Genomic DNA, 18204 nt, shown 5'->3' with positions numbered 1-18204 from the left:
ACTATAATTTTAATGTGACTTTTCTTACGAAATAAATTGTAGGTACCAAAACAGTTTCGTTTTGTCCTAAGTCTCCATCGTCCTTTAAATTTATCTATAAGAAGCTAAGTACACCTGGGAAATGGTTATATTTTAACAATGCACCTGTGTTTCCACTTGAACACAGAATAAGTAATATAGCTAATATGCATGAATGTGTTGACGTCGTGATACAAGTACGAATTTTCTGTTTTCTAGGATCCGACTCGCCAATATTACCGGAAATACAGAAGCAGAAAAGGATCGTGCCCTTATTCCAAGTGGCATACGACCGCAGCTTATGTAAGCCGCTGGGCACGATATCGGACTTCGATAAAATTGACCTAAAACTCAGGTCTCCCGCTCAGACCGATCATTATCCTCCGACCACTTCGAGGGATTACACTCCATCCCGTAGTCCGTCTCCTGTATCGAATAGCTGCCACATCACGCCTCCTGAGGTCGTAGGGAGCTTGAATCCGCCCGCTGAAGTACTAGTTCCACAAAAAAACAAAAAACGACCTGATATTCGACAAAATGCTTTAACAGTCTTTGAGAACTCGACAGTGTACCCCTTCATTTATGGGAACAACAAATTCAAATGTTTCGTTTGTTCGCAACCGTTTCTGGAAACTGTTGAATTGAGTCGTCACATGCAGGAGTGCCACGGATTCAGTGCTTTAAAACGACTGGTCAATAACCGACGAGAGAATGTACTCAAAGTAGACGTTTGTGATATGGCGTGCAAGATCTGTTCCCTGCGGCCTAAAGATTTAGCGGAACTGAAGCATCACTTGAAGGAAGCACATCAAAAACCAATAGACCCTGACTTGAAAGATAATATGATACCCTTCAAACTAGACGGACGAGAGGGTTCCTACAAATGTGTGATGTGCGACGAGGAGTTCATCAAAGTCCGAATACTGGTCATACACATGAGCGTGCACTTTAACAACTACAGCTGTGAAATCTGTGGTTCTGGCTTCATGACCCTACGTCTACTAAAGAAGCATTTAGAAGTGCATGAAAACGGCAACTTTCCTTGTGACCGCTGTAACAAAGTGTTCACTACACCTCATAAGCGTTCGCTTCATATTCGAGGTGTGCATTTAAAACAATATCCACGACGATGTCCCATATGCCCGGAAAGATTTAATTCTAATTATAGACGCACTATCCATCTTCAGGATGTGCATAATCAGTCGACTCGGGTCCACAAATGTGAGACTTGCGGGCGAGCTTTTAATCTCAAATACCATTTAATATGCCACACCCGCTCTGTGCACCTCCAGGAGAGAAACCAGCAATGCGACGTCTGCCATCAAAGGTTCTGTAATAAGGAGACGCTGAAGCGCCACATGGTGATACACACAGGAGAGAAAAACTATAAGTGCGAAGTCTGCGGTATGGCGTTTTTAAGAAGAAAAAACTTGAAAGACCATCTTAGACTACATGAAGGTGTACTACAAGTGTAAAACTAAAAAGCTAGATATGTATTTATTTTTGACGTTTGCTGATCTGTATTATATTTATAAATTCACACGCACAAATATTTTACGTTATATGAAATTTAGGGTAATTTTATTTTTTAATAAATAGTTTAATACACAGAAATGTTTTGTTTTTCTTCTAGGGACCATCCAAGAGAGCCAGTCGTCTATCGTACTGAAAGATGACGACGGCAATGACATAAAGCTTACTCTACTCAAGACACCCATCGATATACAAGATTTGGAATGTGTATATGAAGATAACACAAACAAATATAAGATTAAGAAACAAAAACAATATATAAATAAAATTAAAATAAGTAAATCATGCAGAGGTGACATAGGCAACTTAACAATATTAAAAGATCCGATTTCTCTTGACGGTATACAGTGGAGCGATGACACAGAAGGCCAAGAAACTTTGATCACATTTAACGTAAAGACTTTTCAACGCCCCTATCTTTATAGGCCACCGCACAAAAAACCTATAGCACCCTTAAAAGGCGAAGCCTGGAAGAAAAACGCTTTAACCATATTCGAAAACTCATACGTTTACCCCTTTATACATGCCAGTAACAAGTACAAGTGTTTTATTTGTGCTAGAACTTTTTTAGATGCTAACTTATTGAAACATCACACTATTGACGAACATTGTGTGGAAGACCTGAAATCAGAATTGATTAATAGAGTTCGTGACAAAAACATTAAAGTAGATGTTAGTTGCTTAGAATGTAGATTGTGTCCAGACATTCTACCAGACTTACACGCTTTAAAAATACATTTGAAACATCATGGAAAACAAGTTGACGCTGAAATGAATGATAATATTATACCATTCAAGTTGGGAGGGAAAACTTTTGACTGTCAAATATGTGGTGAAAATTATGTTAAATTGAGACTGCTTGTAATCCATATGAGCAAGCACTTTAACAACTACAGCTGTGACATCTGCGGCTCTGTGTTTATCTCGATAAACCTTCTCAAACGCCATTTACAAATTCACGAACAAGGCAACTTTCCTTGTAATAAATGTGACAAAGTATTCAGTAACGCCGCTAAGAGAACTTTACACATGCGAGGGGTACACAAAAAACAACATCCGAGAAGATGCCCGATATGCCCCGAAAGATTTAACTCGGACTATCAAAGGACAAAACATTTGCGCATAGTGCACAATCAGAGCACAGGCCTGTTCAGATGCGAGACATGCGGGAGGGAATACGACTTGAAATACCATCTGTTACTCCATATAAGATCTGTTCACCTACAGGAGCGCAATCACGAATGTAGCGTGTGTCACGCTAGATTCTTTTCAAAATACTGCCTGTCCAGGCACATGGTGATACATTCAGGGGAGAAAAACTTCAAATGCAATATTTGCGGTAAAGCGTATGCGAGGATGAAGAATTTGCGGGAACATTCAAGGGCCCATGAACCTGGAGTTTCGTGTACTGTGTGTGGGATGAACTGCTGTAACAGTGAAGCGCTTGTAGCGCACATTAATAGCTTTCATGGCGTAACTTAAAGTAAATTTAAACAATGTAAAAAACTTAAGTAAACACCATGATCGCTTATATTAGCACAAAGTTTCATTCATAGATAGTAGGAACTGGGCTGACTTATTTTCTACTCAAAGCTGTGACACGTGAAACACGGCAGATTACGGTTATTCCAATGAGTAAATGGAAATATTTAAATCCGAAACTGTTCCTAATTTGTTATTAAGGTGAACCACGTTTTAGTAGTGAGTATTATTTTAGCGTAGGCATTCGTAAAACTCGTGTAATAAAATTCTAGTTTTCATTTTTAAGGATGCAGAAAAAAGGTTGGTTTAATTTTGCACGCAAATCTAAGCTTTTCTTTCCGACCGACAGGTTTAAAAGACAAATTTTCTTCCCCAGGATTACCGGCAAGACAACGACCCGGGCCCAGGACGAGTATCTGGCAAATGACCATATCAGAACGGCAAAACGCCGCCACTTTCCTAGAGTTCACCACTATCAAGCCCTTCTTTTACCAGCAGGCTAATTTCAAATGCTTCTACTGTAACGAAGTCTTCCCAGAGATCCACTCAGTATTACAACACACAGCATTCCACGTCACGCCAGAAAGGTGCTGCTTGCTCAAACAGTATTTACGGAAAGGGAAACGGGTTATAAAAGTTGATATTTCGGGTCTAAAATGCAAGCTTTGTGAGCAGAAGTACTCGGACTTAGACGATATAAGAAAACATTTGATCGCGGCTCATAAAAAGGAATTCAATACAGCAGGGAACGGTCTCATGGCGTATGATCTAAGTACAAACAACGGTCTCTTATCCTGTCACAAGTGCTCTAAAACCTTCAACTCTTTCTTCCTCCTCAACAGGCACATGAACGTTCATTTCAGCGTCGTTTGCGAAACTTGCGGCCTCGGCTTCATGTCTCACCAACGCCTCATAAACCATAGGATAGTCCATCAAAACGGTGTGCACAAATGCGACAAATGCCAAGAAGTGTTCACCACTAAGTTAAAACTGCGTTACCACTTATTTAAAAAACATGAGGTCACCAATGCAAAGAAGATAAAGCCTTTAAAATGTCCTCATTGCTTGGAAAGGTTCGCCGAGCATTATCGTAAAATGACACATCTGAAAGAAGCGCACGGAATTACCTTTTCTTTTGAATGCCAGATATGTAAAGCAGTTTTTCCTACAAGGAGAGCTTTGACAGAACATACAACTAAGTTACACACGCAAAAAATCCAGTGCAAGATCTGTGGGAAATGCTTTGGAACGACGTCGTTGCTGAAGATGCATATGAGAGGTCATACAGGCGAAAGGAATTTCTTCTGCTCGATATGTCAGAAAGCTTACATGCACGAGAGGACTCTGAGACAGCACATGAGGGTCCACGGGCCTGTGTGGAAGTTTACGTGCTCCGAATGCGGCAGCGGCTTCCACAATAGGAACGATTACAACAAACATATGAAGCAGTGGCATCCTCAGTGGCAGTTTAAGACTATTGTCAAAAATTTTGGAACCGAACTTATGAATTGAAGGGAATTAAAAAGAAGATCAAGAATTAAGGCAAATATAAATTAGTTTAACAAGTTTCAACCACTAAGACTAAAGATTTATGCTTTGACATAAGTTACGCTTAAGATTGTGATTATTTGTGAACCAGAAATTTACCTCTGATCATAGAATTTTTAAATTTATCTTGGTTTTGATACATATTTAGTGCCATATTTTTAACTATACGAACTATCGTAAAACATTTGATTTGTAGAGTTAGGTAAACATTATCTTTTATTTTAAGATAAGTATTATTAGAACCCTAAATTCGAATATCAACTAATTTATTTGTAATAGATAAATGTCTCAATTACATTAAGTACATGCATTTTAAGGATTGTTAAGTAACGAAGAAGCTTTAATTATTATCTTTAGTGACCTAGAAATTGATTTTTACAGAAAACCAATAACCAAACCTTATGTTCATATTGAATGTAGCACAAATAAAGTTGAACTTTCCTAATATCAACTTAATTTCTATAGTCCCTTTATCCCTGCAGATTAATAAACAATGCATAAAAATATATTTAATAAATTGCTAAAAGCAGGAAACGGTTCATCTACAACTTACGTAACAGAAGTATCCGCACTGGATTTTGTTTGTGCATTGCATGTTGTGATGATTTTGAGCACTAAGAGGATTGGAGGAAACATTCAAAATAACCTTTGTTCCCTCAGGCCTGGACCCTCGACAAGGAGCCATCACCAGTATATGGGAGATGACGGTGTCCGAGCGGCAGAACGCGGCCGTCTTCCTAGAACACACCACCGTCCGACCCTTCGTCTACTGTCGCTACTATTTCAAATGCTTCTTCTGCCACGAACACTACTCGGAAATTAACGCATTACTCCAACACACAGATACCCACGAAATACCTAAACCAGACAAAATTCTGAAAGAGCTTCTCCCAAAGGGAAAACGGACAGTAAAAGTGGATATATCCGCACTAAAATGCAGAATATGTAACGAAAACTTCGGCGATTTAGACAAAATCAGAGCGCATTTAACAGACAAACACAATAAAGAGTTTACCAAATCGGGAAACGGCCTAGTTGCTTATAACTTGACTGTTACCAACGGACAGTTTTCTTGTCACATATGCAACAAAATTTTCCAAACGTTTATACTTCTAAACCGACATATGAACGTGCACTTTAGTAACGCGATCTGCGAAACATGTGGGGTCGGATTTATGACTCATCAGCGCCTGATGCAACACAAAGAGATACATTTACCTGGAGGCTATCCATGCGAGAAGTGCAAAAAGGTTTACACCACCAGCTCCAACTTGAGGTATCACATAGAAAAGGCTCATGAAGGTTCAACTAGAATGCGAATGCTGCGTTGTCCACACTGCCCTGAAAGATTCTTCGAGCATTTCCGAAAACTGAGACATTTGAAAGAAGCCCATGGAATAACTTTCACTTTTGAATGCGAGACTTGTAAGTCCACCTTTCCTAGTCGCCGAGCTTTAACGATGCATACGAACAAGTTTCATACGCAGAAAACTCAATGCGAAATATGCAAGAAAAGCTTTAGCTGTCGCACGACGTTGAAAAAACATATGGTGTCTCATACGGGAGAGCGGAATTTCGTATGTAACTTGTGTCAGAAAGCGTACAGACATCAGAAAAGCTTGAAGCAACATATGAGGACGCATTTACAGGGGGAGGATTATAATAAGTTTATGTGCGCGGAATGTGGGGCCGGGTTTCCGAACCGGAACGATTTCAACAAGCACGTTAAGGAGTGGCATCCGCGGTGCTTCTTTAATTTTACCGTGAACTAAACATTTATAGAAAAAAATATTGTATTTTTGTACAAGAACTAGTCAGTAACTACCTCTCACTCGAAAATATTTCGATGAATATGAAATACGAATTGTAACGTTACTCAAGCTCAAAATTAGTGTAAGTAACATGCCTGTATTGCCTATGATCTCTTAAGAAATAAAGATTAAGTTTATAAATGATATCAGTTTCTTTTCTTCTTTTCCGTCGCTGCTTCTATATCCTACGACATTTTAGATAAGATGGAGGCCAGTATGAACACTGGCTATGAGCTAGGTAACTATATTACATTAAGTTAAACTATAATTAGTTTCAAGTTTGTTAATATCATTAAACGTGATATTTTTCTTTCACAGACGATAGACCAAGCATTAAAACAAGCGTGTGGCAAATGACGCTCCCGGAACGGAAAAACGCGGCCACTTTCATACAATACACCACAGTCAGGCCTTTCATATTCATGGGGACGTGTTTCAAGTGCTTCTACTGTGCTGAATACTTCTCGAAAGTTCCAGCTTTACTTGACCATACCAGCAACCACAAAATTCCGGAAGAATCGGAGCTCTTAGAGAAATACGTTCACAAGGAAAAGAGGGTGTTGCAAGTTGATATATCAGACTTGCATTGCCGCTTATGTAGTTTAAAATACTTAGATCTTCAAACAGTGAAAGAGCATTTACAGAATCAACACGAAAAGCATTTCTATCCCGCCAGCAATGGCATGACTGAATATAACATGGAATTAAAGAACGGTGCCTTCGTATGTCATATCTGTGACAACGATTTCCACACATTCTCACTCCTTAACTCTCACATGAATTGTCACGTTGGTAAAGTTGTCTGCGAGACTTGCGGAGCCGGCTTCTTGAACAAATACTTCCTTTTAAAACACAAGGAAACTCATCTAGATAACAAATTTAATTGTAAGGAGTGTACTGCTGTATTCGGAAAGAAGAGTCAACTTAAATATCATACTAAAATCATTCATAAGGGGCAAGAGAGAGTCAAACCGAAAAAATGTCCGCAATGCGATGAAACATTCAAGGAACATTACAGTAAAGTAATCCACCTTAAAGACGTCCACGGCGTGTCGCAGACTTTTGAATGCCATATATGCAAAGCTAAGTTCACATCGCGATGGGCGATCACTCAGCATACAACCCGGTATCACACAGAGAAATATAAATGCGAGATTTGCTCTAAATGCTTCAGCATAGAGTCGAAGTTAAAGCAGCATATGCGCGGACATACCGGTGAGAGGAACTTTATCTGTCCGATCTGCAAGAACGCTTACATGCACAAGATGACGCTACGGAAACATATGCGGAGTCATAGTGCTGCATACAAGTTTGTGTGTGCCGAATGTGGAGCAGGCTTCCATAACAAGAATGACTTCGTTAAACACACCAAGCAGTGGCACCCGCCTTCTAGTGATCTTATAGTTCGATGAACGTCCAAGTTGTAATAAGTGTTAGAAATACCAGCATACTGTATATAGCAAAAGACTAAACAGGAAAGGCCCTACGACACGGTTCGGTTAAAATCGATGGCAACCGTTTTAGGGACAGGATATGGGTATGACAGTGCGTAGAGGAGATCGCTTGGAGCCATAGGGTAGGGATATCCCTGATATGATTGACTTAGCTTACTTAACAAGAAATATTGTTTCACTGAAATAGCAACATATTTATGAGTTACCCACCCCTACCAATTAAAGATTGTATGTCATTTATTTAACTTTATGTAAAGTAAAATACGTTACATAAAAGCTAGCAGGAAATGAGACTAAATAGCATATCTATATTAATGGATAATACATTTATAAAGCAATATAAAAATTGTACCCATGCTTTAGCTTTTTTAATGAAGTAGGAGTAGTAGTACTACTATTTCGGCGTGAGACCTAACATCTACGAAAAGGTATCAGTATTATCAACTTAATCTGACTTTTATGCTTGTTCTTCCATAAGTTTTTCTATAAGATGCATGTTATATTGTATGATTATGGTTTCATTATGTAAAACTGCTCTTTTTGTCCGTGAGAACAATTTCAGAGCAAGTAATTATGTTATAATTGTAACCTAGAATCGTTTCAGCTATGAATTAAACTAACATTTTCTTCCACAGGCGAGTCAGGCTTAGAAACGAGTATCTGGCAAATGACAGTGCCGGAGCGAAAAAACGCGGCTTCCTTCATAATGTACACTACCGTCCGACCTTTCATATTCATGGGATCCAGCTTTAAATGCTTCTATTGCATGGAGTACCATTCAGAAATGTCCGCTCTGCTGGATCACACGTCAGCGCATGAAATTACGGAGACTTTTAAGGTTATTCTAGAAAAATATGTCCATAAGGGAAAGAGGACCCTTCAAGTAGACATTTCTAATTTAAAATGCCGGCTCTGCAACCAAAAATACAAGAATCTAGATGCTATAAGAGAGCACTTAAAGGCAGAACATAAAAAAGAATTCTTCCCCGCGACAAACGGTATGACGGAATACAATATGGAATTAAAGAATGGCGCGTTTGTATGCCACATTTGCGATAGCGAATTTCATTCGTTCCCGCTATTGAATTCTCATATGAATTGCCATGTAGGGAAAGTGGTTTGCGAGAGCTGCGGTGCCGGCTTTTTAAACCAGCATTTCTTGATGAAACATAAAGAAACTCACTTCAATATAAAGTTCAATTGTAAGCACTGCGACTCTGTATTCTCAAAGAAAAGTCAATTGAAATACCATACAGAAATCATACATAAAGGCAAAGCTAGAGTTAAGCCGAAGAAATGTCCGCAATGCGACCAAACTTTCAAAGAACATTACAGTAAGATGATACATTTGAAAGACGTCCACGGCATCACTAAAACATTCCCCTGCCATCTCTGCAAGGCAACATTCACGACCCGCCGAGCTATAACGCAGCATACAACCAGATTTCATACAGAAAAGTTCAAATGCGAAGTGTGTTCTAAATGCTTCAGCATAGAGTCGAAGTTAAAGCAGCATATGCGCGGACATACCGGTGAGAGGAACTTTATATGTCCGATCTGCAAGAACGCGTACATGCATAAGATGACGCTTCGCAAGCATATGCGTAGCCACAGCGCCGCGTATAAGTTAGTGTGTTCTGAATGTGGTGCTGGCTTTCACAATAAGAACGATTATGTGAAACACTCGAAACAGTGGCACGCTAGCTACGGGGAGACGATCACGTGAACCTAACTTCATGGACGAGAAGACGAATGAATTGCCAAGTGGCATATGGTTAATTAATACCATACCATAAAACGTGCCTACTTCAAAGTAAGTTGGCAGCGATTTTGATAGGTATGTGTTAGGTATGTAGATATATTTGCCGATTTAAAATAGACCATCATACTGTAATATTTAAGGTTGTGATTTAGTTTTCATATGCTATACCTACTTAACAACTGCTGTAGCGTTTTTACCCAGTGGGGAGGAAAGTAGGCACATTTTGTCTTCGTCGTTTGGCGTGTAATGTTTCTATTGGTTCTTAACAAACACATTCCTCGCTACGCATCCACGCACATCTCTGGTGGAAACGCAGCTTTAGTGCCATACTGTCATAGTCACCGAGATTCGTGGAAGGGAAATTGTAATTAAACCTTTAGGCTTCAATATAATTTATTTGTAAAAAAAAATAGTCGAATTTATTTATCAATATAATTAATGCTTCATTTAAATGTATTTTCTCTTTTAACACATTCAACACCAAGAACCCGACTGTCGGGTACACTGTTCGTAGCGACTACGCGCTACATACGGCGAACCCGTGGCTACGCGCTACGAGCGTAACCCGTAGCACTTAGTGGTAATGAATGTGTTAATTTACAAACCCCTTAGGCCCGATAACCCAGGATTAAGTGGTTAAACCGTTAAGTTAGTGAATGGTGCAAGTGCCCCTTTAAACGATTAGAAATCCGGTTGGCGATAAGGTCCCTGCATTAAGGCCAGACTAGGCGGAACAATTTTTCGCCTAATCTGATTAATTTATCAATAATTGTCGTGGTGTGGACGCAAATTGGCTCGCCGATTCCACTTGATTCGATTGCCCGATCAAATCAAGAGGTGCGTACGCAAAAATGCTAACTATCGACGCTAGTATGCGCGTTTATTAGGCATAATTTTATTTAGATCCCTCGACGATCACGATTTGATCATCCCGTTAGGTTGAGCTTTTCTTTGCCCTGCATGTTCCCAAAAAACGCCCGTCTGTTGTGATCTGACATAGACAAAATAGAAACAAAACAAAAACGTCAAAATATCATAGTCTCTGACCGAGCCATAGTTACAACAATCGTAATTGTTTATCTAACTAAAACACATATTTTATGATTTTTATGAATGAAGATCTAACAAAACCGTTTTATAATGACCTCGAATAAAGAAAGAAACATGGATTGGAAGCCTTCGCCGAATATCTGCAGGTGCTGCCTCACCGAAGGCTGTTACAAGAATATATCATCGGCTTACTATTTCTCTGGTGAAAAAGAAGTTTACGAAGAAATGCTGAGAGAAACTTTCGATATACAGGTTAAGTACATATCCTAATCTATTTACTGTACGGTTTAAAGCAGTTTTTTTACTTGTAATGTAAAAATCGAATGTGTTACGGGCACTCAAAATATAACTTCATAAATAGTGTATAATTCGATGTTATGCACCTTTTATTTACTTTAACTAATAAATAATTGCTCAATCTTCTATCAGGTAACTGCAAAGACCAAGTAATTACCAATTATTTCTTATATTGAACAGATTTCTGACCAGAATGGTGCTAGTACACTTATATGTGAAAATTGCATTATTCGGCTTCGGGACGCGCGCGCCTTCAAGCAAACTGTACTTCAGAGTGAGGCCACGCTCAGTCAGTATTACACATTCGAACATGATGAAGGTATGTAAATAAAATAACAAAAATTACACTCGTAAGCTATGATTTAAAAAAAAATTCAAAATTATTTATTTCATGTGATTTAGGTACACACATAGCAATACACAACAATAAACGATAAACTTACAAGAATTACACATACACACAACATATACACATTAAAATTGACACAAGATATACAGTGCTAGCCAAACTCTCAATTTTTGCTACCACTGTATCACACTTGTAGGGGAATGTAGTCCCTCACAGTGGAGCATTATGGGACAGTCTGGTTTTTTCGCTATCATTCTCAAGATTGTGTTGGCAATGGGACTGTCCCGCACACAACACATCAATGACCCAAAACTGGAGAAATATGTCCAAACAAGACTGAAGCCATATTTAGACTACAATTTTGTAGTTATTTTGTGGTGACATTAAAAAAACTGTGAATGTAGTTTGTTTTCTTAGATCTGCTCATGGATTTTGCGTGATCCATGATTTTAAGCCTGTTATGGTCGTAACTATTGTGGAAGGCCGCAATTCAATACTGTAAATAGGTGGTTGAATGTGTATTGTGTAAGACTATGTGCAGTTGCATATTGGAAACAAAGTTGTGGCCCTAATGGGTCCATATTGGGTCGCATAATAATCAATTGTCCTAATGTAATGTTATGCATAAAACTCATTTCGCATGATTGTTATTGTGCTGGAAATATTAATATTTCTGAAAAATTATAACACAAACCTAACCTAACCTACCCTATTCTACACAACCTATGCAAAATATTTTCGAAAATACTTTCTGTTTCAGCTAGAGAAAAAATATGCGAAATGAGATTTATGCGTAACATTACATTATGACAATCAATTATTATGTGATGAGATAGGATCCCGGCCCTAATATGTGTAATTAACTTCAAACTCGGGTAAATCCTTTCGACCCTCAGCAAATATCTACCCTATTACCTTCTCTGAATCGCAATCGCATAATCTGACAGAATGGATTTAGCCGAGTTTGAAGTTAAGGGACTCATATGTAAATATTGAATACATTTACAGGTCTGAGAGGTCATCAGTATAAGCTGATGTCCCTCAGGTCCTACAATAATCCTCATAGACACTTCTTTAGCAACAGAGTGGTCAAACTCTCGCGTTTTGTACACATATTTAATTACACAAACGGGTCTACCAATGGTAAAAACAATGAAATTATATCGCGGTAGACCCGTTTGTGTAATTAAATAGAGTGGTCAAAGCTTGGAACAAACTCCCAGAGGATGTAGTATCGGCCCAAAGTGTCAATGAGTTTAAGAATAAACTAGACAAGCACAATGCAAACGCTACTCGACACTGAAAACTCGGCCGATGGCTCTAGATACAGGCATTATCAGTTATTTCAACTGCCTGCCTGCTTCACAAATAATAATAAATAAATAAATAAATAAATAATCAAATAATAAATAAATAATTTACAGATGTCATCATGGAGCCAACCCTAAAGTTGTCAGAGGTGAAGGCGGAACCATTACCGCTAGATGCAGAGGGTGTCAGCGATGGATGTCCAGATGGTGCGAGTTTCGATGACGATGGTGAGTCCAATGCTAAAGAAAATTAGCTATTCTCAAAGAATCTCTAGACCTCAGAAGATTAATTGTTATCTTGCCTGTGTAGAAAGGTTTTTGGGACTGATATCTTTTGTAGAACTAGCGACCCGGCGGCTTCGCACGGGTTACACAAAACCTTAACAAATTATACACCTAAACCTTCCTCAAGAATCACTCTATTGATATGTGAAAACCGCATGAAAATCCGTTCAGTAGTTTTTGAGTTTAACACTTGAAGAGCCGCATCTCGCGAGCCGCGGTTTTCCGACCGCTGCTTTACTATATCTTGTTTATCGAACTGCACAACGGGACTTAATCGCGTATTTAAGTTTTAAGATTTACCTGCGACGTTTCGAGGACGGCGTTGTCCCCGTGGTCTCGGAGAAGACGTCGGAGGTAAATCTTAAAACTTAAATACGCGATTGAGTCCCGTTGTGCAGTTTGATAATGTTTAATAATCGTGAAAGTTTAAATAAGTGTCTATCTTCTGTGTCTTAGAGATCCTCGCCAACATGAAACTGGAGCTCACGAAAGACACGAGTTTAGAAGGCGCCGGGAAACGCGCGAGACTCAAACGGAAAACCAAGACGAAGACAAGCAGAACTAAACACGAGAGTGCAGGTAGGCAACTAGGCATTAACAAATGATGAATACCATGGTATAATAATTTACTCCGCCTGGTACTCTCTTCCCGTCTTTTCGTGGTCACGTGACTGACACAAGCCGACGTCATCATGCGACAGCGCTATATGATAATATGCGATAGCGCTATATATAAAGTGTCAATGTTATTGTGACGTAGGCTTGTGTCACTTTCGGAAGAGAAGACCATGTTTTATTAGACTATGGTGAATACCTTAAACAATATTTTATTATTATATGGAAATAGTCAGTTTTTAGGGTTCCGTATCCTATGGGTAAAAACGGGATCCTATTACCAAAAAGAATAGATAGTATAGAGGGGTCCTGTCATTGTAAATTTTGTAGTTACAGGAAATTTACTGCCATCTATCGCCACACGACTAAAACTCAAAATGAAAACGTATAAAATTATCAAAAAAATTATATGTAATAAATGATTTTATTATTTTTATTTCATTTTGATCCATGTTCATTTACTGATATATATGTGTTAAAATTGTTAAATATGAAACGGTGTCGTCACGCCATCTAGCCGAGTATAGGCTAAAGGTGTGTGCGGCATCTTCTTGATTTCCGAGGCACGTTTCCGACTTTTTCTTGATTTCCGAGGCACGTTTTTTTCTTAGACTTTATTCATCTTATACGAAGTAACATAATTATGTCTTTGCTATTACTAAGACTCCACTCCGTCTCCGTCTGTTTGTCTGTCTGTCACAAGGCTGTATCTCATGAACTGTGATAGCTAGGCAGTTGAAATTTTCATAGATGATGTATTTCTGTTGCCGCTATAACAACAAATACTAAAAACAGAATATAATTAATATTTATTTTAACCCCCTTATTCATAAACGTTTATGTGACTTTCGCCGTTTTTAGCGTAATGGTACGGAACCCTTCGTGCGCTAGTCCGACTCGCTCTTGGCCGGTTTTTTATTTTTTTATTGGTCTGCATAATAAATACTTAGATTATACTTTGAAAATTTATATCAATAATGAAATTAATTGAAACTGTTTTTCAGACTCGGATCAAGAAAAGTGGAGGGCGCTAGCGGACCGGCGCGGTACCGGGCCGCTGCTGAGAGAGAACTCGCTCAAGCTACTGGCCAACTCGACCGTGTCCGTGTTTCAGTGGAACAAGAGCTGGTAAAGTGTGCTTCTTTAAAAAAACAACGGGTTGCACTCCGGGAGTGCCGGCAGAAGTGAAAACTCAATGGCATTGTAACAGTTTTTCGATCAGGTCACGTGTCCGTCTTACGAAGCGTCTTACGCTGTCGCGAGTTTAACATATTTTTCCCATCACAAAAAGTGCACAGCGCCGCTAAAGAAGTTTTCACTTAAAAAAAATGCGTGCAGTGTTAACTTTAATTCAGAATATTGAGCGTAGTGAGAGACTAAAGGCACGATGAATTTTACACACAATGGCACAATAAATAATTATTATTCTTATTTAATTAGGTACCTATAGCATAGAGTATAAGTAAAGAAAGAGTGGTAACGCCATACATCAGTTTTATTGCTAAAATGCGCGTTATTTCGTAGTAGACATCTAACGTCAAGTAGTGGAACTATCAGTACCCCTACTTGACACCAGATGTCACAAGTGTAGCTACTCGCGAAAAATGTACAACTAACACAATTTACAACTAATATTATAAGCAGAAGCGGTTAAAATAGACTTCCAGTTAATCCGATTATAATATTAGCTGAAAATTGTTGAGCATTAGAGTTTTCGTTCGCCGAGACATCTATTGTCAACTAGCAGTACTGATAAATTCCGCTACAGGACTTTAGATGTCGACGACGAAATAACGCGCGTTTTGTAAGAAAACTGATGTATGGAGTGACCACTCTTTCTTTGCTTATATTACTCTATAGTACCTATTGATATTAAGGCGCTACTACACTACACCGCCGCGTATTGTTTACAGGTACCGCTGCTTCTGCTGCAAAGAGCCTTTTCCCGACATGGCCGGCCTCAAACAGCACACACAAACCTCACACACTCTAGAACACATCAAGAAGAAGATCATCCTACAGCAGAATCGACTGGTCAAGGTCGAAGTCACAGATTTAAGCTGCAAAATATGCCAAAAACCTGTTGAAAACTTGCCAAAATTAAAACTACACTTAGTGGAACATGACATCAAAATAGACGGCGAAGATTTACTTGTACCGTTCAAAATTGAAGATAATTTAAAATGTCAGATATGCTCAGAGAATTTTTCAGTGTTTAGGCTATTGAATATGCATATGAATAAGCATTTTCAAAAGCAAGTTTGTCATATATGTGGGGCGGCGTTTTCTAATCTAGTCTTCCTAAATTTGCATAAAACAAGGTCTCACAGACCGTTCCGTTGCAAGCATTGTAACGAAATATTTTCTAATAAAATAGATAAAAAACATCACGAGATGTCAGTCCATAATATTAAGTATGAACGGAAATTGCGTTTCCCGTGTCCATATTGTGAAGAGAGATTTTTCCAAGAAAATTTCAAAGTGCTACATATGGTGGAGAAACATGGTTTAAGAAAACCCGAGCATAAGTGTTTGGTGTGTGAGAAATCTTTTGTGACGCGAAGTTTGTGTAATAATCATATGAAAAACGTTCATATGAAGGAGAAGAATCATGAGTGTGATGTGTGTCATAACCTGTTTTATACGAAATCGGATGTGACGCGGCATAGAGTGACGCATACAGGGGAGAAGCGGTTTTCATGTACTTTATGTAGTAACCCGTTTGCGACTAAGGATTCTTTGAGGAGGCATATGAAAAGAACTCATGTTGGTTTGCATTAAATTGCTGAAGTTATGTTGCGTTTTTATTTATTTAGAACGTATTTTTTGCATTAGAAATAAGGTAAACAATCTTGATGTGTCTTTTAATTGAAAAACACATTTTAAAAATAAGTTACGGCAAATATGTAACAATTATGAATCTAATACGATCATTTATATTCTTCTGCTTTCATAAGTAATAGACTAATAGTTATTGATTTTTAAAAAGCGTTGTTCGATTAAAAGACATGTCAAGATCGCTTACCTTCTATGAAGTTCTTTCTAATGCTAAAAAAACGAACTATAGAAGAAACTGCCCATCTTTGAACCGATAAACTTTACTTTTGACGGCGAGCGTGCGTGAACTACAGGGGGCAGCACTGGAGCCGTTAGATTTTTGGTGTAAATGTGAATTGTTTAGTTTATGCTTCCGATGTAGTCCACAAGATGGCAGAACCTACTATGCACAAGAAAACGTACGAGAAAGGTAGATGTTAGCACTTGCTTTTTGGCAATGTACATGTTTGTTTCCGTTTCAGGCCACAAGATGGCAGACCCTCCATCGCGCACGGTCCCTGTACAGCTTAAATATAGTCTGTCAAACAACTTTGTCAGTAGAAAAAGGCGCAAAATTTAAGTTTTCTATGGGACCCTTCGCGCCTACATTTTTAAATTAGTAGCTTTTTTCTACTAACGGAAATGGCTAGACAGGAGCTAGACAGACTATATAAGTTACTAGCTTCTACCCTGTTCTACCCGCTATTTCGTTTGTGTAGAATTAGTATTCCATATACCATTTTCATAGTGAATTCCATTCCTCTACAGCAGTGGTGAGATACTCCTGACTTTGGACCAACTCGGCTCCGTTCGGGTTGGCATCACTTGACGTCCTATTGTGTGCTCGACCACAGATAATGACTTGATTTTTGACAACCCTAAATAGCCGAAAGGGATAGCTTTACTATAGGGTTAGGTAGGTAGTGCCATAAGTTAGAAAGGAACAGCATGATTCGACCCTAAATCGCTGTCAAACTTAGGTTTTGTAGGTAGTGTTCTTTCTGTACGATAGTAGGTACTATTCTACTTATTCTACAGCCCTTTAATTTAAGGGATGATTTCAAACAAAGGGATGAAACAAGGCAATACGAAATTAAATGCACAAATAATTTGTTTAAAATCAGATTTTTATTTACAAAAAATATTTATTCACATATGTACAAAATATAAAACATTTTTATAAGTACAGACAGACTACTGAGAAATAATTATTGGGCGTAAGCTTTAACCACTTGGCTGCCAAAGACTGACGCGTAGAATTACAGTTTTATTAATAACTTTAGTGCATTTTTTTACGATGGTACGTTGTATATTTTCGTGACGTTCAAAGGGTTAAACTGAGGACGCTTTAAAGCAGGGCTCTCCAAACCCCGGCCCGCGGGCCAAAGGGGTTGTGCACAAATCACGCGAGGTATTTTCGGCTACTTTTTGACCCCCCATCCCCCTTGGTGATATTTGGTGAGGTTTTTGGCTACCCCCCCTCCCCCCAAGCAACCTCACGTGTATTTTTTGAATTTTTTTCATTCGACCTAATTTATTTATTATGTACTCGCTATTTTGAAGTGCAGAGTGAAGATTTATGTTTAACGAAACCGAGATAAAGTATCTACTCATGTGGTAGTTTTTTTTTTCTTAGTTTCGTTTACTGTAGAAAAGTACACGTGAGGTTTCCTTATACCCCCCTCCCCCAACGTGATCTATCGTGAGTTTTTCGTGACCCCCCCTCCCCCCATCGAACCTCGCGTGATTTGTGCACAAGCCCAAATCCGGCTCGCGACGCATTCCAATCCGGCCCGCCGTCACCCAAAGCGTCCGGCACGCGGTTTCAAATAAGGTTTATATTTGCGAGATGTTGGCGTATGCGTGACACCTA

At 38.8% G+C, this 18204-nt stretch overlaps 2 protein-coding genes across 7 annotated transcripts in view; both read left to right on the top strand.

Moving 5' to 3' along the window:
- Positions 1-10060, top strand: part of LOC134676243 (gastrula zinc finger protein XlCGF57.1-like) — a 47009-nt gene extending 36949 nt beyond the window's left edge. Inside the window, exon 5 of one of the 6 annotated variants that reach the window (XM_063534585.1) lies at positions 8482-10060. In XM_063534585.1, coding sequence (XP_063390655.1) covers positions 8482-9572 — 1091 coding nt within the window. In that variant the 3' untranslated portion in view covers positions 9573-10060. Of the gene's footprint in view, positions 1-237; positions 1577-1651; positions 3060-3409; positions 4599-5241; positions 6539-6710; positions 7948-8481 lie in introns of those variants that run through there. The other 5 variants (XM_063534583.1, XM_063534582.1, XM_063534578.1 and 2 more) reach the window with 5 other exon arrangements.
- Positions 10061-10726: 666 nt separating this feature from the next.
- On the top strand, positions 10727-16308 carry LOC134676260 (zinc finger protein 33B-like). Its single transcript, XM_063534616.1, has 6 exons — positions 10727-10910; positions 11136-11274; positions 12729-12842; positions 13356-13478; positions 14519-14642; positions 15428-16308. Exons 1-6 carry the CDS (start codon positions 10749-10751, stop codon positions 16293-16295), a joined length of 1530 nt encoding a protein of 509 aa, XP_063390686.1. The 5' UTR covers positions 10727-10748; the 3' UTR covers positions 16296-16308.
- Positions 16309-18204: the final 1896 nt, after the last annotated feature.

Source organism: Cydia fagiglandana, chromosome 24, assembly GCF_963556715.1.
Source record: "Cydia fagiglandana chromosome 24, ilCydFagi1.1, whole genome shotgun sequence".
Lineage (NCBI taxonomy): Eukaryota > Metazoa > Arthropoda > Insecta > Lepidoptera > Tortricidae > Cydia > Cydia fagiglandana.
This window is presented reverse-complemented; position numbering and strand designations above follow the sequence as displayed.

What these genes read in the sequence shown, in the direction of transcription:
- LOC134676260 (XM_063534616.1), top strand. Translation starts at nt 10,749, where the DNA reads ATGACCTCGAATAAAGAAAGAAACATGGATTGGAAGCCTTCGCCGAAT. An exon ending in GAGAAACTTTCGATATACAG is followed by an intron (nt 10,911 to 11,135) that starts GTTAAGTACATA and finishes TATATTGAACAG; the next exon opens with ATTTCTGACCAGAATGGTGC. An exon ending in TGCGAGTTTCGATGACGATG is followed by an intron (nt 12,843 to 13,355) that starts GTGAGTCCAATG and finishes TCTGTGTCTTAG; the next exon opens with AGATCCTCGCCAACATGAAA.